We start from the raw sequence: 26,823 nt of genomic DNA on the forward strand, positions 1-26,823 counted from the left end.
CCTACGACTCGATAGATGTGGCAGCAGAATTCCTGAAGCGTGTGGAAAAGGCTGTGCACCTGTTTTATGGTCAGTCTAGTTTTTGTTTGGGAATGTTGGTGCTTTTAAAATCCGGATCCAGGAGACCTTGCTAGGACGATTCTTTCTAGTTTGCAGTTAATGAATCCCCACCACCTTTATAGACTAGAGTTACATGTGCCCAGAGCATGCCTAAGCAACTATGTCAGACCACATTATAAAAAGGGAACCCTTCCCAAACCCAGGGTATTTTAGTTGCTTTTTTCCAGCAATGTTCTGGCTCATATTTGCAGGATTTAAAAAAAATTTTTTTTTGGGTCTAACTGGCCCCCACTTCAAAAATAGAGAAGACTACTGACCAGGAATTTGGGCATGGGGTGTATGCTCTATTTTCCTTTCTTCAGATCAATAATATTTAAATTAAAATGAATTGCAAAAAGCAAATAACGGCAGTGATAATATATTAAGTAAATACAATTTTATTACAAAAATAGGCTTTGTATCCTATGAACATACAGAGTTTAATAAAATTAGTATAAATATCTACTCAGTGTAATATACTTTAGTGCAAAAAGTTTGAAGGATAACATGCTAGAAACACATTACACTCAGCACATACATAAGAGCTTCTCAAAACTGTCCTGTGGACCCCACAGCCAATCAGGTTTTCGTGTGATTCACAATTTCTATGCATGAGGTGCATAAACTGGGAAACTCAGTATATAGATAGTGATTTTATGCATATTCATTTTGAAACTCCAGAAAACTTGGACTGGCTGCAGAAGTCCCCCACGACAGGTATGGGAAGTACAGACATACAATGGAATGAACATAGAGCAGGCGTACTCAGGCCAGTCGGATTTTCCAGATATCCCTAATGAATGTGCACGAGAGAGCTTTGCATGCCCATCATCTCCATTATATGCAAATCTACTGGTTATTGTATGCATATTCATCAGGGATATCCACAAAAACCCGACTTGGCCTGTAGATCCTCAGGACAGGTTTGAGTACCTCTGACAGAGGCTGGTGTAAATTAAGGCAGATTTTTCTTCTTTAGACACTTCCTGGATTCTGAGGTCTTTTATCCCTGCTCCCCACGTCTACCTCAAAGTGGCATGCCACAGAACAAATCTTGCTGAGCACCATGGAAACAGGCACCGCCACCTTTCCCTTGCCCAAGTACACCACCATCAGTAAGCCCCAACTGAAGAGGGGGGGGGGATCCAAAATCTGAATGCCTGATGTTCCAGCACTGCAGTCTGAACCACAGAGTCAGTCCAATACAAGCCAGACTTATAAAACGTTTACTCTATATTCTTTAGAGAAAGTACTCCAGAATTTTCATTGGGGAATAAATAAATGAGTACAAAATACTACAGCAATATTTGCACAAGCAAAAATAAAATAACTTTTGATTATAATTATTCCCTGTATTTAAAAAAAATGTACTGTATTCATATTTTTAAGATGTCAACAGCTTTGAAATAAGTTTTGGTATAGAACATGGCTTCTGCATTTCATAAGATTAAGACCTGTGTTCACAAAGGCACACTATAGGTGCATTAGCATTTAACGCACCTTAACTTTAAAGGCATGTTAAAAACACTAACGCGCCTTAGTAAACATACCCCTAAGAATGCTGCCAGACCTATTGAACGCTGGTTTATGAATGCAAAGGACCTTCACACTACTACAGTGAAGCAAGCCTGTTTATTTGGAAGACTTGTTTGGTTTAAGCTCTTTTCTGAAGTACTGGAGAGATTAGTTCCTAGTTCTCTCACACACATTCCAATACCATTCCTCTCTCAAAACACACATGGGCACCTTATATTTTTATCTTCTAGATAACGAGGTTGCTGTGTAATTTATGCATATAACCTAAAATACATCTCACCTCAAATTTCTGTGTAGTGATACAATTAAAAAAAAAAAAACATTTAAATAAACTAGTATCTCTGTCATGTAAAGTGCCAGTTCCTAAAACTGCAAGCAATTACAAACCCATAGCTCATCACAAGTGTTCTTGGGTTGACGTATATTTTCGCCCAGAAGAATTCTGTCACTGGGAGATCAGCTAGTTACAGGAAACGGTGCCAGCGTCCTCCAGAAGACAAAAGAGAACTCTTCCCAGCAGGAGAGTCACAAAACGAGAAAACATGCCAAACTATAGGAGGGAAGTGTACAATTGGAGACCTCCCCTACCCCCCCCCCCCCCCCCCCCAAAAAAAAAACCCACCTCTTTTGCTGTCTCTTATTTTAGTCATTGCCATCATGACCAGTGCTTATACTTAATGTGGGAAGGGCCACAAATATAAATCTCAAATCAGAAACAAGTCCAAAAATACAAACCATCCAAGCTCAGTGGCAATATTCAGAGGTCACTAACACAGTATTTGAAGTTCCAGAGAAGCATCCACCATCGTTGCCCCTCCCCCCAATCAAAAGTTCAAAATCCAATTTCAGTCATGGCATCAGATACACAAAAGTGCATTGAGAGACCTGTTCATACTCTTTATGGAGTCGTCCAATTTCTGTTTTCTTCAGTATTTGTTTTCCTGAGATTTGCTGATAGAAACAAAATAGTTCCAATATCCCATATATTTAATGAATGTTTCCATGTCCTTCTGTCTCCTTCCATCTGGTCAGTAGTCCAGCTTTGGTTCTCCCACCTCTCAGCTAGCAGTTTGACAGGGCCATGTAAAAGCTGTCACTTCCTTACCATGCTGGTCTGGCCATCAGACCCTTCAATTTAATCACTGGCTGGAATCTGCTTTCCCCAGGATGCCCAGAACTTTGACACTCCAAAGATCTGACCAACATGTTCACTGCCACTGCAGTCAGTCAATATTCAACCTGCTAGAGCAAGCCTGCATGACAGTGGTTTGATTCTGGTTTGAAATCTCACCTGCACTGTCAGCATTCAGAGATGTGCTTCAGAAATTCCTCACCAAGTTCATCATTAAACAACCTCAAACAACGAGGGCACTGCAGGTCTCCCTGCTCATGACGTTCCAAGTCTGATATCCCACTAGCTGAGAGCACTTCGAATTGCTCCAACTCTGTGATCTGTCTCCTAGTCCTCAACTGATCAGGGCTACTGCCCAGCAACGGTCCAGCAACGTCCGGTTCTACAGCTGTGTTGTCTGTGTTGCCAATTTGGCATCTTAATCGGCTGCCTGCCTCTCTTACCTCCTAAAAGAGAAGAGGATGGTTAAAAAATTACACACTCAGGTTGGGGGCCCCCCCCCCCTTTTGACATTGCATCTTGACTGGGCTCCTTCCATAGGCTTAACATTTTTAAGCTTCCACCATTTTAATGAAGCTGACAGATTTGTCAAAATAAATTATACATCTATCATTTAGATACATACGCAGGCTTATTTTTGAAAGAGAAGGGCGTCCATCTTTGGGCACAAATCGCAAGATGGGCGTCCTTCTCACAGGGTTGCCCAAATCGGCATAGTCGCAAGCCGATTTTGGGCGTCCTCAACTGCTTTCCGTTGTGAGGACGACTAAAGTTCACGGGGGCGTGTTGGAAGCATAGCGAAGGCGGAACTGGGGTGTGCTTAACACATGGGCATCCTCGGCCGACAATGGAAAAAAGAAAGGCGTCCCTGACGAACACTTGGCTGACTTTACTTGGTACTTTTTTCTTTTAATGACCAAGCCACAAAAATGTGCCCTAAATGACCACTGGAGGGAATTGGGGATGACCTCCCCTTACTCCCCCAGTGCTCACTAACCCCCTCCCACCCTAAAAAAAATTTTTTTTAATATTTGTCCCAGCCTCTATGTCAGCCTCAAATATCATACCCGGCTCCATGGCAGCAGTATGCTGGTCCCTGGAGCAGTTTTAGTGGGTACTGCAGTGCACTTCAGGCAGGTGGACCCAGGCCCATCCCTCCCCCCCCCCCCCACCTGTTACACTTGTGGTGGTAAATGTGAGCCTTCCAAAATCCACAAGCCCACTGTACCCACATCTAGGTGCCCCCCATCACCCATAAGGGCTATGGTAATGGTGTACAGTTGTGGGTAGTGGGTTTTGGGGGGGGGGGGGGGGGGGGGGGGGCTCAGCACACAAGGTAAGGGAGCTATGCACCTGGGAGCTTTTTCTGAAGTCCACTGCAGTGCCCCCTAGGGTGCCCGGTTGGTGTCCTGGCATGTGAGGGGGACCAGTGCATTACAAATGCTGGCTCCTCCCACAACCACATGGTTTGGATTTGGTAATTTCTGAGATGGGCGTCCTTGATTTCCATTATGGCCGAAAATCGGGGACGACCATCTCCAAGGTCGATCTAAATGTTGAGATTTGCGCGTCCCCGACCATATTATCGAAACGAAAGATGGACACCCATCTTGTTTTGATAATACTGGTTTCCATGCCCCTTCGCCAGGACGTCCTCAGGAAAACTTGGGTGCCCCATTCGATTATGCCCCTCATGGTGTCTTGAATTCAAGAGAGTGAGTGGGCAGCCTGAAATTTCATGAAAACCTCCAGAACATAAAAGAAGGAATGAAGTTATGATATTATACAATTTTATCACACAAACTAAGTCCAGGTCTTGATCCTGCAGACCAAGAGGTGAAAGAAGAAATCCAAACCCATCTCCCAAGGTATCACTCAACATAGTTTAATGATGTAACATCCTATATAATAGTTTATCTGAGGATAAAACAACAATATTGATAATACAGACTTTTCTATTACTGGAGGCACAGCTAGGAAAACTTGCTGCGTGGAAACAGATTGAAACTATGATAAGGCAAGTTTTACTGAACAGTTCATGGGAGGAGGATAAGACACTTCCTTTCTCACTTCAAGTTGTTTGCAACTGGGTAGTGGAAGAAGCAACAATGGGTATGGATGGGGGATGAGGGTGGGATGGATTTGAAGATTCCAAATGCTATCAATCAGAGTTGGCTAAGAGACAGCTGTAATAGGGGACAAAGGGGAGGTGAGGGCTGTGAATGGAAATGCTATTGGCACCATCATTTTTAAGTTGCTTATGGTACTGTGTTGCTGTATTGCTGGGGCAGGTGGTTTTCTGTTTGGTAACAGATTTGTTTTAATGCTCTGTGTTATGTTTCTACATAAAATTTTATTGAAATTTTCAACTACAAAAAAAAACTCTTATTTTTTTTCAAACCTAAAACAACAGACGTTACTAACTCCACTTCCCTATGCAAGACCTTAAAATCCAAATTTTACTCAAGGCAATGGAGGGTGATGTGTCTTACCTGAGATTACAAGGCAAATTAGTGGGATAAACAGGATTTGAATCCTAGCTTTCCTGGTTCTCAGCCTACTGCTCTAACCACTAGGCTACTCCTATACTCCAGCCCAGGATCACAAAATATTCAGCTGGTATAAAACTAGTAGGAGAAATTTAAATGTTACAAAAAAGGAAGCTAAGCAATCACAGAAACTGCAAGAAACATTGCGAACCTATCTAGGGCGCATACCCCTCAGCCTCAAAAGCAGGAGCCACTCTATTCCTTGCAAAGGTTTGACTAATCTGTTCTTACACCCTACCAGTGAATGCGGAATTCAGACCCCTTCCAAAGCTTCAATCTGTTTAGACTTACCTGTCTTCTAGTTATCTGAAGTTGTAGTCGGGTAATCTCTTCCTGAAGTTCTTGTATTTTGCCTTGTGCACGCTCTCGATCTGCTCTTTCTGATGTGAAGTCATCCTTGTAGACAAGAACCTGAATGAGATAGGTGGGAAGATTAGGAATCCACCTCAAGCAGATGTGTATAAAAGGCCCTTTCCTAGTCTCATGTAGAGTAACGTTTGTAGTCACACATCTTTTACAAGAGCGATAGAGCAAGGTACATGTCTATAGATATTAATAAACACTACATATACACATTTGGCTCTTGTGGAAGAGGCAATTGCAGACCTGATTTTTTCCCCATCTGCAGACTGTGCTCCAAAGCAAAAAAAACCCCACAGATTCCCAACAGAGAAGATTTAAGCAGCCTTAGATAAGTGCCTTGTGTTGGTACAATGGAGGCCTACATTTGAGGAGGCCACACGACTTAAGTGAAACAGCATAAGGCTACAGAAACTTTCACATCTAGGTCTAAAGTGTGTCAAGTTTAAGAAAAGCTATAACATAAGCATTACCATACTGGGACAGACAGAAGATCCATCAAGCCCAGTATCCAGTTTCAAACAGTGGCCAATCCCAAAACCTTTTTTAAAGCCTGCTAAGCTTTAAAAGTAGATGGCATGGATAGGCAGACTGGTTAGGCCAAATATTCTTTATCGGCCATGTTTTTTAAGATGGACTTAAGAAAAAAAAGCAGTGTTTCCCTAGGACAAGCAGCATAAAATCTGTTTTAGTCTTTTGGGCTCTTGCTAGGTACTCGTGACCTGGATTAGTTATGGAACAGGATACTAGGCTTGATGGATCTTCGGTCTGAATACAGACAGATCCTCAAATGCAGAATAAGCAATCACAAACTAGAAGTAGAAACTCCAAGAAGTATGAATGCAATGCAATGCAGCACTAAAACAGAATAGCACTAACTCTCAAGACTCAAAGAGCAGCAAACTTATTTGTGAAGAGGCTGCAATGTAAATATTTCATCAGCCCCTAAAACATCAATACACCACCTAGCGAGAAAACAGGACAAAACTACACGCCAGCAGAATATCACACCTTGGTCACACGCACAAAACACAGACACCTCAAAAAAAAATATGAAAACAAGGAACCACAGATCAAAAATATAGATTACGAAGCCAAAAACAGAACTAGAAACCTCAAGGTCAGACACTGCATGTAGAGCGAAACTAGAAAAATGGAAGATATTAGACATTCACATTATCCAAGCTGATATATTTCAAACTACTTTTTTCTACTTTTACATTACATTTAGGGCTTATATCCCGCTAATACCTGTTCAGTTCTAAGCTGTATGGTTTTTGAAAATCAGTTGATGAATAACTAGGAGCTGAGGCATTGGACCAGACCCTGAAGCAGGTTCCCAAAACCTGGACCATATCACTGGATTAAATCTGCTAACAAAGTAGCTTTTTATTTCTCAAAAATTAAAAACTATAAAATTTAAAGTTTTCCTAGAATTTACTGGAGGACCAATGAAGACTGTATAGAGCCACTGGGCAGTGAACCAACATGAAACAAGTCACTGCTGAGATCTGTGAAATAATTTCCACAACTTAAATATTTTGCTTTCACAGAAATAGTGGCCAGCTGAAGTGCAGCCCCCTTGACTTACATAAGTATTGCTATACTGGGACAGACCAAAGGTCCATCAAGCCCAGCATCCTGTTTCCAACGTTGGCCAATCCAGGTCACAAATACCTGGCAAGATCCCAAAAAAGTACAAAACATTTTATGCTGCTTATTCCAGAAATAAGCAGTGGATTTTCCCCAAATCCATTTTAATAATGGTCTATAGACCTATATGTAAAATAAAGAAATTGAGTATGCTGGATGCCAGGTAAGAAAATGGAAAGACAGGAGAAAGTACAATAGACGTTCAAACCTGCTGCTCTAGCATCTGCATACGTTCACCGTCTCCAATCCTATCCTTCGCCATCTGTTCAATGTTACATTTAAGATGAGTACATTCATTCAGTTTCTCTTCCAGGTGTCGATTCAGCCGGAAAATTTCCTTCTGCATCAGCTCTGCATTGGCCGGTACTGGGGTTAAGCCTTTCCCATGCTCTGGTGCCAACTTCAGTTCCCTCAGCTGCAGGTGGAGCCTTTTCACATACTCCTCTCTGCTAGCATCATACTTCTGCCATTTTGCATTTAAATCTTCTACCTGGAGGAGTAGAAAAGGCTTTCATTGAACAATTTATCAGCTTTAATGGCTTTTTCATACCAATGGACGAAATACAAATAACCTAAAGTAGAGAAATTATACCACGGACATCTGAAAAGGTGGCCTGCTTCTTGTAACGACATATCTGTACACAAATGCAAATAAAGCATACCTTCAATCTCAAAATGTTTCCCCCAGAGATTTAGCATACTAAAAGGGAGTGTTATGAATGAGCTGTATTGTGGAAGATCTTTGCCATCATATCTTATTTGTGACATTTATATCCCACATTAACCCAAACAAGTTTGAGTTCAATGTGGCTTACAATAAACAGTATAGGATACATAAAGAATAATGCATAAGAAAGTAATTTGTTGTAAGAATCCAATTTTACAATACAATACCATAAACATACTGGGACAGCTATGGATGTTTAACATTTAGTTATGTTAGTTGAGTGTTCTAATGCATGCTTATTAGGTGTATCATTAGTATTACGCTAATATTGTATTATATCTCTGGCATTTGAATTCCAGTGCTGTTAAATGTGTATATTTTTGATACTGTTTCACAGTAGTTCTATTATTAGATTTCAATTTACTGTTTTCAAGTTTACCTCATTAATTGTATTTAGTTTATTCTTGGTTATTTTATTATAGTTATGCTGTTAACAAAATTGTAAGTTTTATGTTAAACTGTACCTGCTATACACCACCTTGGGTGAATCTCTTCACCCAAGGCAGTTAATAAATCCCAACAAATAAATAAATGGAAAAGTAAAGGATCAGATCCAGTGGCTCACTGGCAATGCTGGGTTTGTTTTTCTGGCCAAGACTTGGCTCCCACGTTGGCCACAGATGCAAAAGAGGCAGTATTCACAACCCCCGGCAGAGGAGGTCCCTGCATCACAGAAAGATAATGTATGAACCCCAAATAATAGAACACTTGTTGCACAGCATCCCCTTGCAGCTGAAGATCACCAATGCAGTGGTTAGGTGAAAAGTCCCCAGGTGCTTGAGAATAAAAGGCTCATTGTGCCAAATACCAAGCCCAGCTCCAACAGAGAAGAAAGGTCAAAGGAACACAAGGAAACTGCATATTTTGAGACTACATGCATGTCTGACAGAAGGTTCTCTCTAGATTCTCTGCAGCAGCTTGCTTGTGGACTCAAGCGAGGACAAGGGAGGCAGTGTATAAAGAGTTAGAAAGGAAAAGGGCTTTTATACTTCATACCATCTAAAGGGGTGTAGAGTGCTCTATTTCTGAGCCAGTCTCCGGAGAGAATTTGAACTCTACCCAGGAAATCTAGACTGCCCAACTTGACATTTCGTTCTTTAGATTGTAAGCTCCTTTGAGCAGGGACCATCCTTCTTTGTTTATTTTGTACAGCGCTGCGTAACCCTAGTAGCGCTCTAGAAATGTTAAGTAGTAGTAACTCAGCCAGCTAAGCTAATCAAGCTGCCAGTTCCACTTTCAATATAAAAAAGAAAGCTAGTAAGAGGGTGAGGACCACATCTCAAAAAAGTAAATCTGAAATGCGAGGTATGCAGTAACCGTACACACAATACTGCTGTCATTAAAAGGTGCTGCTACAAAGGCTGAGTTGTGATAATACTTATAGTGGGGGGGGGGGGGGGGGGGGGGGTGGTTGAGCTGGTTCAAAATCCTCACAGTGAACCCTTTTAATGCCAGTGGGTTTAAATCAAAGTGTTTTTACCATATGGATACCTGCAAAACCTGGTTATAATCACATATCTTTCAGTGGACTTGGAAAGTATGTGTGTGGTGTGTTTTTAGTTCCCAGAAGCTCACAAATCCCTTTTCAAAAATTTGAGTATTGTCATCTTTTCAATTACACTAACATTTCTTTCACCCTTTTAGGCCAAGTGAATTGCTCTTAAAGTGTTTTATCAGGCCATGTATAAAATCTCTCTGAGTGGCAACTTGCATCACAAGTTTCAGTTGAGTGGTCAAGTTATTAAAATCACTTTCCAGAAAGGAAAAATAAAATGACCAATTAGCATGAAATGGCAATGAAACAGACCCTATCTTTCTAGTATTACTTCATGAGCAGTTTGATTTTGCACGGCAGATGACTTCTTTGAAGTTTAATTTTTAAATTCTCTTCATAAAGGCGGTTACTAAATCCCAATAAATAAATAAAAACCTGTTTATTTAAAAGGTCAAGGAAACTATGGTCCCGCCTGTCTGTCTCAGATAACAAGAAATAACTTTTGTTAGCTTCTTTAGTATCTTTTGGTATCTCACTGTAAGCCTGCATTCCCATCAGAACTGCTGAGCTCCCGTTTTTACAGTAGCCTACGCTCTTATTAGAGCTGCTGAGCTCCAACCTTCATTGTAGCCTGCTCCTGGGGAAGGCTTTACTCAGTTATCATCTAAAATCTTTCACAATGTAATTTCAAACCAGGCAGACGGTTGGCAACGTCAGCAAGCACCTCCCACAATAGGCAGTCTGCTTCTGAGGCTCTACTTCCCATCAGAACTGCTGAGCTCCCACTCTCCCTGTAAGCCTGCACTTACTTTAGAACTGTTCAGCTCCCACTTTTGCAGCAGCCTACACATTTATTAGAATTGCTGAGCTCCCGTTTTTACAGTAACCTACACTTTTATTAGAGCTGATGAGCTCCAACCTTCATTATAGCCTGCTCTTACCTACCATCTTTCACAACACAATATCAAACCAGGGAGATGGTTGGTGATGCCAGCAAGCAACTCCCACAATAGGCAGCCTGCTTCTGAAACGTCACACCTCAGGCATTCTGCTGAAGGGGCGTGCCAAAGGGACACGTCCTTTTGTGTGTCACTTCGAATTTTATCAAGATGCCTAATAAAAGTCTCTTATCCTCTTTGAACTTGAATACAACTACTGAAGCATCAAAATCCACCCTACATCCTCTAAACATCATCAGTATCTGTAGGTCAGAGCCCCAGTCCACCTAGGAGGCTATACCACAGCTTCCTTTACAACTGTAGTGCAACAAAGCAATCAGAAGGTGCGCCAAGAGGTTGACATCGGCTCCTGCTTCACACTGAATCTGCCTACAACTGCCAAGGCTTGCACCTCTTTGTGTGGGACTTGGCATCATTTTCGGAAGGACTCTGAACAGGTTTGTTAGTCGATACCCTTCGTGAGCAACTTTGAGAGTAACTTGACAAATGCATTCCACTGACCTAGTCAACAATAGCAGAATTTCAAAGTGCATCATTTCCTGCTACTTGGACTTGAACAGATGTCAGTGAGTTTACTGTTAACTCATTTATGTATAATTAGTTTCTCTCGTACCCCTCTATGTTCTCATTATTTGACTCCTCACTCTAATTCAGGTCATTTTAACATTGTAGTCCAATAGACAGCATTTACCATTTCTTGTCTGTTTGCAAGAATTGATAAAAACCTTCTAACATCATTAGGAACCAACACTGTTTCTTCACCATCTTTATCTCACATTACATTACACACAGTTACCAAAAATAAATAAAATCACTTCTCAGTACTGTATAATGAATTTGCTAAAAATCTTGTTATACTAGTTACTTTAGTCTTTCTATCAAGACACAAGTCATTTCCAACATATGTCAATGACAATATCATTATGCTTGGAGATATCAACGTACACCTTGAAAATGCTACTAATCTACAAACTACACAATTCCTTCATTTCCTTATGTCTGCCAATTCTCACTCTTTAATGGAAATGTCCTCCTACATCAAAGAACATCAGCTAGATTTATTAGCAACCAAATATATAGACCCTATTAACTTTCACATATTTGAACCACAATGGTCCCCAATACCTTGGTCAGATCATAGCAGCCTTTCTTTCAAGCTAAACTGGGAAGAATCTACCCATTCATCTAAGCCTACTAACACATCACATACCTTCAAAACCAGAGGTAAAATTGACCCCTCAAAATTTTGGTCAAATGGGAACAACTTTGTAACTTACTTTCCTCTAATCCAACTAATGTCATCCAACAATGGAACGACACTTGAAAAACTGTTCTAGACGAACTTGCACCAATTACAAACAAATCCCGACCAAAAAAGTTCTCTATGGTTTAACGAAGACCTCCTTCTAATGAAACGTAAATGTAGAAGACAAGAAAGAATTTGGATCAAAAACAAATCCAGTGAACAATGGACTAATTGGAAAAAACTTCTAAAATTATACAAGAGCATGATTATCAAAGCAAAAACCACTTACTATTCAAAACTTATAGGCAAAAAAAAAAAAGTTAATCCACGAAAACTTTACACACTAGTAAATAAGCTATTCAATACTCAACCTGTAACTACTACAAACACTCCAACAGCTGATCAATTGGCATCATATTTCAAACAGACAATAATTAAAATCAGAACTAAACTCCCTAACAGATCATTTTTTTTAATCTATATGATCCTTCACCACTATGCTCCCAAGCAGACAATCTGGTCAGCCTTTCACCCACTTACAGCTGATCAAGTCAAATGCATTCTTCACAAATAAGCTAAATCACAATGCCTACTTGATAACTACCCTAGTTACCTTCTCAAATCAGCCCCTAATTTACTCATAAGCTATTAGCATTAAAGTTATGTTTGAGTTCAATCTCAGGGCCATCCCATTATTGGTAAAGGTAATGGAGGGATTAGTCATGCACCACCTAATGGACTATCTTCAACTTCACTTCATTTTACATAGCTCACAATCCAGTTTTAGACCTTCTCACAATACTGAAACTGTTCTCGCCACCTTCCTAGCTAAATTTAGAGAATTTAGGTTTTGGTAATAAAATATTAATACTCCGATTTGATATATCCAGTCCCTTTGACACTGTTGATCATAATATCCTTCTAAACATCCTTGACCATTACGGAATCTGTGGAGCTGTATTCAAATGGTTCTCAGGCTTCCTAAGGTCTACATCATACCAAGTAAAACAATCAGGTAAAATTTCATCAGCATGGTCCCCTGTTTGTGGGGCTCTCCATTGTCCCCCATCCTATTTAACAACATGATTCCATTAGGCAATTTACTGGAGAAAAATGGTCTTCATTTATGCAGACGATATTACCATCTATATTCCATTCACTAAAGAAATAAATGAAATTACTCCTATCATCAGTTTAGGTATCTCTCCAATGGAATCTTGGGTATCCAATTTCAAATTAAAACAGAGATAAAACTAAATTCTTAATAGTTACTAATCCTCATCACGCTATAAATCTTAAATCATTTACCATTGAGATCACATATCCCATTAACTATGAAAATCTTAGGAGTCACAACTGACCAATTCCTTACTCTAGATAGCCAAATTTCCAAAGTGGTCTCAAGTGGCTTCATTATGGAAACTGAGGAGACTAAGACCATTCTTCGCAAAATCAGTCTTCCATACCCTAGTTCAATCCCTAGTCCTAACAAAATTTGATTACTGCAACTGTATTTATGCAGGACTTAAAGGGGATCTCTTTAAAAAAAAAAAATTATTAAAAAAAAAAAAAAACACAAAATGCTGCCACACGTCTCATATTCAGACTACCACGCTTCGCCAAAGCAAACTCCCTTCTATATTTGCATCGGTTACCAATAAAAGACAGAATATAATTCAAACTATGTACCTTCATTCACAAAATTTTGTATGGTTCAGCCCCAATATACCTGAACAACCTCACGTAATGCCTCTAAATCGTCTAGAGAATATCTTATCTACATTTCCCAAATTGTAAGAAAGTAACCTACAAAATAATCCATTCTGCTAATATTTCATATCAAGGCACTAAAATTTGAAACTCTATTTAAAACCATCAAATGCACCAATGATTGATTATTTGTTATTACGAAGTCTATTGAAAAAACTCACTTCAGTCTAGCCTTTAAGGAAATAAGCACTCGTCTCAAATAAACCCATGGCATTTTTACCTTATCCCACCTCCAACTACTTCTGTCTATCCCAGATAATCCTAGCCCTTTATCATTTTCCTCCATACTTCAATTATCTAGCTCAAATCACTAAGTATTTAATTACATCTGTTCCTAACTCAAATTTCACTAGTCTAAACATATATGATGTATTTTACTTTCTGTTAATATACTTTGAACAGATTCATGCATTTCTAATCTCTCTATATAAAAGGCAACACCAACGTTCTATGAAGCCTCCAGCCGGAAGTGTGAAGGGGGCGAGATATCCAGTTTCCCTATGAGTGTCTGCCCCGCCCTCTCTGTAACAGTCAGTGAAGGAAAACAGCAGAGCACGAAATCAAATCGCTGGCTCTGTAACAGTGAAGGACTCAGAGGGGGGAGGGGAGAGAGGCCAGAGGGCAGGGACACACACTCCCACATGCACACAGAAGAAAACAATGCTAGCCCCCCGTTTCATTTGCATCAGAAACGGGGCTTTTTTACTAGTTGTTACATAAACCACACTGAACCCGAGTTCTACTCGGGCTAATGCGGGATATAAATGTCAAATAAAATTATCCCCCAAATTCTATATATGGTGCCTTAATTTCTGCAAAGAAATTGAAACGTATTTTATAACAATGAGCATAACTTAATTGGTAACTAATGGTGAGTGCATACTAACTGCTGCAAAGCCCACAGGTACAAAACGGGCCATGCAGCAGATAGTGTGCACCTTTAACTAAATGGCCCAGCATGCATTACATTGTATAAATTGCAGAAATTTACTCACATAAGTTACTTTTTGTTTTAATGTCCTGTTTTCTTCCTGTAACTTGCAGATGATAGCTTCAAACGGTGGGGTGTCAATGTCTGGAAACTGAAATGCAAATCAGAAAAGGGAAATACAGTTAAAAAAAAAAAAAAAAAAGGAGTCCTGGTCTTTAAAATTAAGGACAAAAAAAAATTTGAAACCTATCACAAATTACTACTTAGAACCAGTAGCCCAAGGGGTCAAGAGAGCAGCTCTGCTGAGCAGCCTGTAGACAGGCTTTGTTGTAGTTCAGCTGTATGGCAGTCTCCTAATTCCACGTCATTTAGTAGCTGCAGTTAAATGCAGTGCTACCATAATTGGAAGAGACCAACCTACAGTACCAATATCCAAGGTATATTTGATATTGAATGATTCTGAAAGTCTTTCAGATTAGTAAAAAAAAAAAAAAAAAAGACTCCTGAGGCAGGCCTGTTGAAACACTGATCGAGTCGAGTCTCTGATCACTGCAATATTCAAGAACTTTTGTCCTGACTTTCTTGGGTGCATGGTCTACTTCCCACTGTCTTTTCTGTTGCAAATGATTTACTCAACCACCTTCATATGTATATAACTCTGAGCACTGTATCAATGACTATTATGTATAAGCTGTGTTTCAATTTTGCATCAGAATTCATAAACTGTTGTGAAAAAAAATCAAGATTTCTTTTGGTGCTGGCGGGAGCTCTAAGCTGTAGCTCTGTCTATCCCTTAGGGTTGAAGAACTCGCTTATTTCTCCCCCATCTTCATAGGTCTTTTTGATACAACACACATCCTGAGCCTCCATCACCACCTGCAAAGACTAACGCAAGAAACATTCCAGGTTCAGGGGACCGTGTATTTGGAGGCAGAACTATAAGGAACCTGGATCGGAACTGCTACCAATAATTATTCAGGGTTAATCAGTATATACATACTCCCAGATGGATACGCCAAGGCAGGGCACAGCAGGGCAACCAGCAGCACAACAAGGTCATGGGTTCATCACTGTCCCCAACATGGCTTTTAAACCATATACATTTTGCAATAGTACAATTTTACAAAGATAAGGTGTTTTCTTCATCTGCATGTGTCTCACTCCAAGAATTTGGTCTCTTATTTGTGGAACACAGATTGTAAAGATAGGAGAATTAGTGACCTAGGCCCAGACAGATAATCCTGCTGCAAATAGTTCAAATTCCTTAGTATCGGAACAACCAACATTTGAACTTCTGAACCCTAACACAGAACTCAGGGGGTACAACAAGAGGACTAACGGGAAAGCTGCACAGATTTTTCTGCTCTACCAGTGCTCATTCCTATAATGGAACAAGCCCCAAATGAAAGGGTGCAAAGAGTGGCAATAACTTCAATCCACACAGAGGACGGATATGTGGAACATAAGAAATAAGTAGAGAATCACATGCTAGCCCACTGCAAAAAAAAATTCATAACACCCAGAGACGTCAGGAGTCATCACCCCATCAGTAACACCTAGTGCCTGGATTTAGGGCCCATGATCAAAGTGTTCTGAAAAGAGCCCTAGTGTCTGGCCCTGGTCAAGGGCTGCCACTGGTGTGATTGAGATCCATGTGGTTACGAATGAGTGCTCTTAGTGCCAGATCCCAACCCTTTTCCAACCAAACTGGAAGCCCAGGACAGGAAAAAAAAAAAACCTGCTAGGTCCAAAAATGTCTGTCCCAATTGTTTGTTAAAACAAAAAAGGGGGCGCGGGATTACCAACGCAAAAAAACAAAGCAATCCACAAAATGTAACATTACGGATTTTTTAAAAAATATACTTATACTAGAAACTGGGAAGGAAAAGCCTCAAAGTAGCTCAAAACCAAAACAAAGGTTTAAAGAGCTATATCGATCTGTGTAGATCTCTATGGATCTCTACTTCATCACAGGCAAAAACCTTCCCTTAAAGTGGCGTCATTGAAACACAAAATACAATTTGTGCATAATATAGTGATTAAAAAAAAAAGTTAAAATCACTTATGGCATAAATGAAGAACAAGAACAATCTCAGGTGAATCTTGATTTTTTAGCTATAGAGTACAGGATTAGATTTAAAATTTTATGTATGTTTTTTAAAGTGTTGTTGAAGCAAGTCTCTGTAATTATTGCTACTAAGTTAAGGATTTATTGGCCATTGTGAGCATAGAGGTCTGCAATCAAGCTGGAAGAATATCATTCATCAGTATTTTATGTGACTGGACCCCAATTATGGAATAATTGGCCACAGGAAATGAGAGCGATGCAAAACCTGGGGGTGTTTAAAAGAGCTTAAAACCTTGTTGTTTCAACAGGCGTATGTAGGAATTTGAGAGGAGGTACATTCAAGTAAATGATGGGGCAAGATCTTTTCAACTATGAAGAGGAAATGGGAGCTTTGACATTGTAATGTGTCTATTTTAGAAATTATGTATATCAAGTGGTGCCAAGATGTCTCATACTCTTACAAAAACTTAGGGGTCCTTTTCCAAAGGCACGCTGAAAAGTGGCTTGCGGTAGTGTAGGCAGGGCCACTGAGAGACTGAGCCGGGCCCGGGGCAAGGCTGCCCCCCAGGGCCCCGCCGCCACTACTCCCAATCACTACTCAGGCCACAGTCCCTAGTCTCCACACGCCCAAAGCCCCCCCTCCGTCCACCACCGGGCCCCCTGCATTCAAATCGGCAGCACTCACCTCCGTGTAAAAGCGCAGCGGCAGACCGCCTCCCTTTGGACCTTCCCTCCCTGTGTCCCGCCCTCATCTGATGTAACTTCCTGTTTCCAGACGCGCACCAAAAATGAAATTACCACAAGAGCCACGCGGTAATCGGGCAGTAACTTCATTTTGGCGCACGTACACGCTTACGCAGCTTAGTAAAAGGACCCATTATGCTGCTCCTATACAGGGGATCTCATGCTAAGTGCCCCTGACAGCAGTGGCAGCCTGTGTTGTGTCATTCCATCTTTGCTCTTCAAAAGCTGGAAAGGCATCAGTACCTTATTATGGAGTCCTGTGAAGCGCTGCCCCTCAGCGTCCTCCTCTTTCCTCTGGCTCTCTTCAATGCACTTCACCAGCTGTTGGCACATCTTGGCAGTGGCTGCCAGCTTCCGGCGCAGCTGGTGAGTTTCATCAGTGAGAGAGCGGCACAACACCTCGCTGGTGGCCTGCACCTTCTCTTTCTCTGCCAGGCTCCTCTGCAGTCGTACAATCTCCAGCTCCTTCTCATGCTGCGGCTGCCTGCTGAGCTCCAGAGCATACTTGTCTCTCTCTTTCAGCTTCTCATTCAATCGCTGTACTTCCTATGCAAAAGGCAAGAACAGAACATCAGGATGGACTATCAGCAAAAAGAGAAAACTGTCTTCAAAAGGACTGTGAGGGTTTTTTACTAAGGCGCGCGCTAAACATTAGAGATGCCAATGCATTCCCATGGGCGTCACTAACGTTTAGCATGTCCACAATTTTCGTGTGTGTTAAAAAAAAAAAAAAAAAACGCCCTGGCAGAGCTATCTAAAACAGGAGCATAACAGGACATTCAAGTTACCAGCTAAAAATACTTTGGAAGTTCCCAGTTTGCGCAGACTTGTTTTAGCTATACTGATCTGTGACCACACTAATGACTGCATGTTGCCCTTTACATCTTTCAGCTTAAGAAAACAAACGTGTGCTTTACAGAGTCACCAGCCTAGCTCTGCAACATTGCAAAACTGGTGTCTAGCCTTGGCTTTCCAGGACTACTATACCAAGCACAAATTAAAGCATGCTTACACAGCAATAGCTCAGTACAAACACTCCCATGGCTACATTACCCAGGGGATGTCCAACCTCAGCCCTCTCCAGGTCAGGTTTTCATGATTTTCCCCCCATGAATATGCATAAGATTTAATTGTATACAATGGAGGCAGTGCATGCAAATAAATCTCATGCATATTCATTAGGGCAATTCTGAAAACCCAACCCTTGAGGACCGAGGTTGGACACCCCTGTGTAAAGGGAGGCAGCACAAGGACTTGACTCCAGGTCCCACAGCAAGCAGTGGCTGGGAACATGAATCCAGGACAGGTCTCGGCTTTCACCAGTGCACTACACTTACGTCACAGGAAAGCCAGGACTAGACCCAAGTCCCACAACTACAGTCCGAATGGCAGCACAGGTTAGCCAAAAGCTGCAGCACTTTTCTCCCTCAATTCTAAATGTTGATGCTGCTTTTAACTCCTAAGCCATATTTACTTGTTCAGTACCCATGTTTTATCATTCCTACCTTAGTAATTCCCTTCTTATTTTTTCCTGTTTGTCTGTCTTAATTATATTGTAAGCTCTGTCGAGCAGGGACTGTCTTTTTATGTCCAGTGTACAGCGCTGCGTACGTCTAGTAGTGCTACAGAAATAAGTAGTAGTAGTATATGCTCCACCAAGTAGTAATGGTCAAATGATACCAGTGACATTGTGGCAGAAAGGTGCCGGACCACATACTAAGCATTCTTCCTAAAAAAAATGGGGTACAGAGGGAATCTTTAATATATCAGGCCTTTTGTCTGATACTTCAGATGAAAAGCCCAGTAAAAAAAGATCATCTTAAAATCAATCGAAAAGATAACACAAAGGACTAGAAGCTATAGACAGATATCAGGTACACTACACACACACAAAAAAAAAAAAAAAAAAAAAAGATATTCCAAAACTATTTTAATGCTATTTTTGTCTCTCTAATATAGGGATAGGCATTATCGCACCGGGAGCCAATCGCACAGCTTGATAAGAGGCCCTAAGTTTGTACCTGAGGTAACAAGAGGGTTAAGTGATTTGGAAATAAAGAGCTAAAAACACTGGTCCAAAGCAGTTAAACCCTAGCTTCCTAAACTGTTATTACATATAACCCCATCTGAACACTTTTACATGAGCCCAGATGGTAAGAATAAACCCACCCCTCCCTTCCTCCTCACCACATGGAGCCAACAGGGCCTGTCAATGTTCACTGACTCATGGTATATAAAGAATCTAATAAATAAGGCCTTTTGTTAACTGCTACTAGTGAGCACAGGTCACAGTAGAGGTTTAAATCAGCGTTTCTCAACCCAGTCCCCATCAAGTTTTCAGGATGTCCACAATGAATATGCATGAAGTAACCTGTTCCGGGGCAGAGGGAGCATGGAAACGAACGAAGCTGACTGGCACGCGGCACCCCCCCAGCGGCGTGCACCCGGGGAAGGGGGGGGGCGCATCGGCGATCCGCCCCGGTTGTCAGCCCCCCTAGGAACGCCACTGCAGAAAAAGAACTGCTCTGGAACAATCCTCTGTGTGACCCCTGCCTACTGATGCGACTTCGTTTGGGATCCCGACCCACAGAGTTAAACAATTTAAAAGCCAAGTCTTACAAGCTTTCCTGAAAGTCAGACAAAAATGTTTTATAACATGTATGGATAACATCAGCATATTTCACAGAGACAGCGAGCAAAGAAGGGAGTTACATGAAGAGCTTAGCAGTCTGTGGTCACATGAGCGACTGGAAGGGTTGGATTCCTCATAAAAAACACAGACAGCGGGTAGTGAAAAGGTCAAAAGGAAAACTATTTCTGTACAATGGGAAAATAAACAGGCTTGTTTCTTCACAGGTTCTGCACCTCAATAAACTCTCTCAAATACAGTCCTTCCACTCTGTCCTCATCAGGTTCCACACTTCACTATACACTGTTTTCCCTCAGGAATCAGGGCCCTGTAGCTTGTCCCAAGACACAGCTCTCACAGGTTGAACAGTCACTTCTCAGTCTCTTAACTTAGGTTCCAAGGAACTCCTCCTACCTTACTGGAATCTCTTTATCACACAAACTCAGGGTAGAAATGTCCACTGAAAGCCACTCCACCTCCCCAGGCCTTTCTCAGGTACTACAGCCAACTGGACATGCTGGAAGGGTCCTTGCTCTCAGGATCTTCCCTTCCAGAAACCTCACCCTGGTAAGCCTCTACATTCTGGGCCTCACTGGTTCTACACTCTCTGAGCATTTAACCTTCCTTCCCTCTGAGCCCTGCCCTTCTGACTCAAAACCTGCTTTGGCAGTTTAGCGCCACCCGCTTTCGGGCAGCTAAACTGTGTCCTCTTAATGTCACCTTCTGTAAGGTGGTTAACTTGCACCTTCAGTGAGTGGGTTTATATCCAATGATCCTCTGCACATATATAAATCTATTTTGATTTAGCTCACATCTTTTTTTAGTAGTAACTCAAGGTGAATTACATTCAGGTACACTAGGTTATTTCCCTGTCCCTAGAGTGCTCGCAATATAAGGGCTTCTTATCAAGCCACACTAGCAGTTCCCGCATGGCAATGCCGATGGAGCTCATTCAAAGCGAGTGACCTTTGTCGGCATTATCGCACCGGGAGCCAATCGCACAGCTTGATAAGAGGCCCTAAGTTTGTACCTGAGGTAACAAGAGGGTTAAGTGATTTGCCCAAGATCACAAGTGGCAACAGTGGGATTTGAACTGGGCTTCTCTGGTTGTCAGCCTACTGCTCTTTTGAATGTTGCTACTGGTTTGGCCTCCATCTCCTTCACTATGTACCCACCACCCTTCCTATAAATAAACATTTCGATATACCCGAGTCTGCTCTCTACTGCTTAAAAAATATAAATCACTATAGCTATGCAAAAACTAGGGAAAAATGTACAGTACAGTCTCAATTATCCGACCTTTGCTAATCTAACCATATGGCATATGCGAAAGACCCCCCCCCCCCCTGGTGATATCATTGCATTTATTGCTATTAAAAATCTTCGTTTTAGAACAACTTTTGAAAATCAGAAACTCTATGCCTTTGTTTATGCATTAAGGGGTTTATGCCTTGTTTTCCCTATTATCCGACAACGGGTCGGTTCTGTTTACGTCAGATAAACGAGACTATACTGTACAAGAACACTGATGCTAAATTCACTCTGTAAAACAGATTGCTAGGGAGCTGTGTTTGTGACACTACATTAAAAAAAAACAAAAACAAAAAAAAAAACAGGCCCATATGTTACAAACCATTGTATTAATTGCATGAGGAGTGATCATACAGTGTCCTAAGTCACAGAAAAAGATGGCACGAGGATAGCTTCAGTGTAATGATGAAACACACATTTATCATTGCAGAAACCAATTCTTTCTTTTGGTCTTGCAAAGGTGTATGATCAGTGTCAAGTATTAATATCGTCATGATAAACTTAAAATCATTCATTATTAAACTACCAAAAAACCCTCATAAGATGACTCAAAACACATATGCAAGGAGTCTGATTCAGAGCTGAAGCAGGTAATAGGGGATTTTTTTTTCATTACTGTATGAAGAGGGAAGGAAGCAAAGAACTCTTTCTTCCGGGGATTGCAAAATAGATGCAAGTACAATATGGCTGCAAAAGCCTAGGTGTGGACAAATTGTTTCCTTCTTTACTGTGCAGAGAGCGGAAGTGGGAATTTTAGCTCATCTAAATATCCTATTAGGAAGAGAAGAGGGGGGGCTGACCAGAGAAAACTGCACATTTTTATTGCAAGCATGTGAAATCTGACGGCGCTGTTTCAGCCTCGGAGCTTTAAAGTTTACAAGTGTCTCTCTCAGAAAGGGTAGATACACTATTTTTTATCTTTATTGGCTGTTATAGCATTGTTATCACTAAAAAGTTTAAAGGCAGGCAAAATACAACAAGTTATCTTACATGGATTAGCAAGAAATCACATATAACCCCTTCCCCTCCCCGTATCCCAGGCCCACTAAGGGGGGGGGGGGGGCGGGAGGGGCAATATTCCCCAGTAGTGGCCTCCAAGATGGGGCATGGGATAGGGCCCGACAAGCTTCTTCCTGCCTGCTTCCGCATCTGTTGTCTCCTGCTCACCGCCTAGGACCTAGATGATTGCATTAACGCGATTATCCAGGTCCCAACTCCCAGCACAGACAGGAGCAGCACAGGAGAGGGCAGAGCGAAGAGGCAGACAGAAAGGTGCCGGGGGGGGGGGGGGGGGAGGAGGGGCCCAGGTGGGAGGTGTTGCGAGTGTGGCGGTTCAGTCCTGCCCCGGGCCTGACTGTCTCTCGGCGGCCCTGCCGTACTCCCACCCCCCAATAGCTCCAGCCATGAACTTCTCTGGATTTGCAAGAGGTCTGTGTTCTGAACTGTGAAAAGATTTCAAAAGAATGAGTAACCTTATCCCTAAAAATCTCCCAAACTCCGTCCCCCCTACTTTATTTCAACCATAAAAGCAAAGTTTCTTCCATAATGAAATGTCAAAATATACAATAATGAACCAACACTTTTATAAGTAATACTTCCCCTGCCCTCATTTCCCCAAACCCACAGCATAGCTTCCTCATCCCCTCCCTCCTATATTTTATTTATTTATTTATAATGACATTTGTATCCCGCATTATCCCAAACAGAGTTCAGGTTCAATGTGGCTTACAACCCAGACAATTTAGTATATACATATTATAGTTACAAATTTTCTGATAAAGGAAAAATGGTGAGTAAATCTTCTATATATGGCCATATGAAACTACACAAAAATTAGTTTAGGAATTATTTTATAAGGTTGTATTATATAACAAACATCAAATTATAAGCATCTGAAACAGCATTTTGCATAAAAGTGGTTATTCCTGTCTTCCATTAACTTGTTGCAGGAACTTTGTTTTTAATAATTTCTGAAAGCAGCTATAATTATGTGCAGATCTAACAGCCCTTGGAAGAGGATTCCACCAATTAGCACATTGATAGGAGAAGTCAGCAGAGAGAACTGTTTTGTAAACAATCTTTTTACAATTAGGATGATGAAGAATTAGAATTCTCTGGATCCAGAGATGGAATTATGCGTAGGGAGGTCAATCATATCCTAGCAACCACCCACTCCCCATGTTTTTTAAGGGATTAAGGAGTGCACTATACATTGGAATGGTTAGGGTACCTAAAAAGGGATATCACATCTTCCTGTATTTTTTATGAACAATGCCAAAACAGCACTACGGGTACTTGATAACCTTATCATCATTATCATCATTTCAATGCGATTTATGAAGTATTCTATTTAGTCATCATTACATAATGAAATACAGGTGATCTTAAAATAGGTGCTGTAGAGTAAAAATGCTCTATATGTACAACAATGTAAAAAGGACAAGACAGGAAAATGGGTTTTGCCTGGTTGCACTACTACACTACTATGTTACTCTATATGACATGAACTTAGGTTGCAGGAGAGCTGACTCAGGAATAACATCAGGAAGTACTTTTTCACAAAGAGGGTGGTAACATGGAGATTTGATAATAGGAGATGGCATGATGTCACAAGGCTGAAGCCAGTCTGCACCCATTCCACCCAAGGAAGTTTAAATTCTCCCCAATGAAGCTGCCACCATCTTGGTACACCCAAAACAATTAAACTAATAGGGCAACAAGCTCCACCTACTGGCTTCAGCCCACATATCCCTGAATTCTATATACTGTGCTGAAATTTCAGTGTGGAAATCGAAGCGTATTCCATAACAATGTGCATAACCTAATTGGTTAACAAGCCAATCAACACTAATTGCCAATTATTGACTCATTGGTATTAATTAGAATTTACATGCAGAACTGTCTAAGCGTATTTATAACGTGCTGGCATAAATCCTAAGGTCATAGCTGAAAAGGGGGCATGGCCACTGGCGTGGAATGGGCATTTCTAAAATCTATGCACAGTGTTACAGAACACACCCGGTCTGCGTCTAATTTAGGCATTGGAATTTACACCAAGTTTTAGTTGGCGTAACCGCCTATGACTAAATTTAGTTACGCGTAGAGCGCTCAGCGTATTCTATAAACCATGTGCAAATTTAGGCTTATTTTATAAAATACACCTAAATTAAGGTGTACTTTATAGAATGCACTTAGGCGGATTTCATTTTGGCACCAAATTTTTAGGCGTGATATATAGAATCTAGTCCCTAATGCGCCAGATAAGCTCATGCCATCTCCTGTTATCAAACCTTATTGGGTGGTAAATACCTGGAGCACCCTCCTGCGGGAGATAGCGGCAATGAAAATGATATCGAAAATTTTAAAAAAAATGTGTGGGATAAACACAAAGGAATCCTGTATGGAAAGAATGGAACCAAACAAGCTTAGCAGTGCGTAGATGGAAATTCTAGTAATTGGTAAGCAAAGCCAGTGATGGGCACACTTCTATGATCTTTGCCCTGATCATGGCTGGACAGAATTGGATGGGCTGGAGCAGAGCTTCAAAGACAGTTGCAGTAGTTGGAGAACAAGGCCAGTGTCAGGCAGACTTCTACAGTCTGTGCACTGAAAATGGCAAAGACAAATCAAGATCAAATATGCATACGAAGAATCGCATCATACCATATATTATAATTTTATCTTGCTGGGCAAATTGGATGGCCCGTACAGGTCTTTATCTGCTGTTATCTACTATGTTACTAGATCTCTGATCTCTCCTGGTCCACAATCACAAGGTCAAGTACCCAAAGCCACAAAAGCAGGAAGAGAGAAAATCTCTTTTTTTTTTGACTGTATAGTTTCCTTGTGGAATCTTTGCACTTTTAGCTCATTGGGAACATGCCGGTGTAGAGTCTGCAATACTAGGCCTTAAATCCCAACACTGTAAGATGCTCCCCAGCTGAGGGCTGAACTAACCCCAGATATTGAACGCAAGAGCAAGTAAGGCTCCCAGCAGCATTAAATATTCAGATATGTGAACTAACCCGGAAATTAACCAGGTACCAGATGATATTCGGACCGGTGCTCGGTTAACTCGGCACAAAATTTAGGACAGCCTTTTTGCTGCCCCAAGTCCATGCACTTGCTTAGCTCTTTAGCTGAAAGAATATCACTGCTGGTAACTGAACCCAAGTCCCTCTACACATTGAGCTAGTTCTTAAAAATCTCTCTCTATATAAAAGGCACCACCAACGTTCTGAAGCCTCCAGCCGGAAGTGTGAAGCGCCAGAGATATCCGGTTTCCCCATGAGTGAAGGAAAACAGCACAGCACGAAATCCCTCTCTCTGTAACAGTGAAGGACTCAGAGGGGGGAGGGGACAGAGACGCCCTCACTCTCTCTGTAACACAAACACAGTACAGCAGGAAACTTAACACTGAAGGACTGGACTCGAAGTGGGGAGGGGGAGGGAGAGGGAGAGAGAGACAGGGCAGAGGGCAGGGACACACACACTCCCACATGCACACTCTGAAGAAAACCTTGCTAGCCACCATTTCATTTGCATCAGAAACGGGGCTTTTTTACTAGTATATTTTTAAAGCAGGAAGTTTAATCATCCCGATTTGATAAGTGTGTGTCCTCTGTGGTCATAGGCGCCCGGTATAAGAGGCTTGGACAGGCTAAGCCCCCACTGCTGTGCTCTGAGAGATTTAAATTGTTGATTTACCTCCATCCTCACAGCAGGAGCTGCAGTGAAAGCCCTCTAGCCTTTAGTAAGCAGTTGTAGAAATTGGTTTATGGTTTGTTTACCTTACTACTGGGAGAGCAGGGGGGGGGGGGTGTTGGCTGGGTTGCCAGGGAGATATTTAACGAGGATGACTTCCTGACCTGCACTGAGAACAGATAGCAGCAGAATCGGACAACCAGACAACAAAAGTAGAAAAGATCATTTTATTTTCATTATAGTGTTTGGAATATGTCCACTTTGAGAATCAGGTGCTCAACATTAAAAGTTTATATTTATTTACTTATTTATGGCATTTTATCCCACATTAAACATGAATTAGGGTGTTTTGTGGCTCTACATGAGAATTGTGATATGATCCCTTGTTTCATATTGTTGACGGTCTGCATTTTCCGTATGGGTGGTATATTGGTGTATTAGGTTCTGCCCAGTGTAATATTTATGGTACAGTAAGGTTCTGAGTGTGTTTTTGCACAAAGTTGTGCATAGTGTTTTGCAGCTGAGCGATTGTGGTTAGAATATGCTTTGAGCAACCACTTTATTCTTTGACATATGATACATATCTAATGTCTACATTTAATAAAAGGTATTGTGACTTATTTTTATTTTTTTCTGTGTGTTATCAGACAATTATGGATTTAAGCTCCACCCCTGGCCCCACCCCTAACCCCGCCCCTTTAGCCTCCCCAAACAGTTGGGCGCCTATGTCTGTGGTTTTGTTTTAATTTTATTTGGATTTCTAGACCGCTTATATCAGGAAGTTCAAAATGGTTTACAGGGTTACTAGAAGAGACAGCCAAGACAGACCCTTGGGCAATTCATAAATCTAATAACAAATGCTGTCATGTCCCTCAAGTGGCAGTGTGAACTCTCCCCTCCCCCTCCAAAA

The 26,823-nt window shown here is 41.3% G+C and overlaps 1 protein-coding gene across 1 annotated transcript in view; it reads right to left on the bottom strand.

Annotated features, from left to right (window-relative positions):
• Positions 1-474: 474 nt before the first annotated feature.
• The window catches only part of TNIP2 (TNFAIP3 interacting protein 2), a 29,289-nt gene continuing 2,940 nt past the window's right edge, over positions 475-26,823 (bottom strand). The window contains exons 2-6 of the mRNA XM_030191121.1: positions 17,513-17,815; positions 14,522-14,608; positions 7,538-7,819; positions 5,608-5,727; positions 475-3,213 (exon numbers count right to left, since the gene is read on the bottom strand). Of these exons, the coding sequence (XP_030046981.1) occupies positions 2,935-3,213; positions 5,608-5,727; positions 7,538-7,819; positions 14,522-14,608; positions 17,513-17,815 (1,071 nt within the window). The 3' untranslated portion in view covers positions 475-2,934. The remainder of the gene's footprint in view (positions 3,214-5,607; positions 5,728-7,537; positions 7,820-14,521; positions 14,609-17,512; positions 17,816-26,823) is intronic.

This window comes from Microcaecilia unicolor, chromosome 2, assembly GCF_901765095.1.
Source record: "Microcaecilia unicolor chromosome 2, aMicUni1.1, whole genome shotgun sequence".
In the NCBI taxonomy this organism is placed as follows: domain Eukaryota; kingdom Metazoa; phylum Chordata; class Amphibia; order Gymnophiona; family Siphonopidae; genus Microcaecilia; species Microcaecilia unicolor.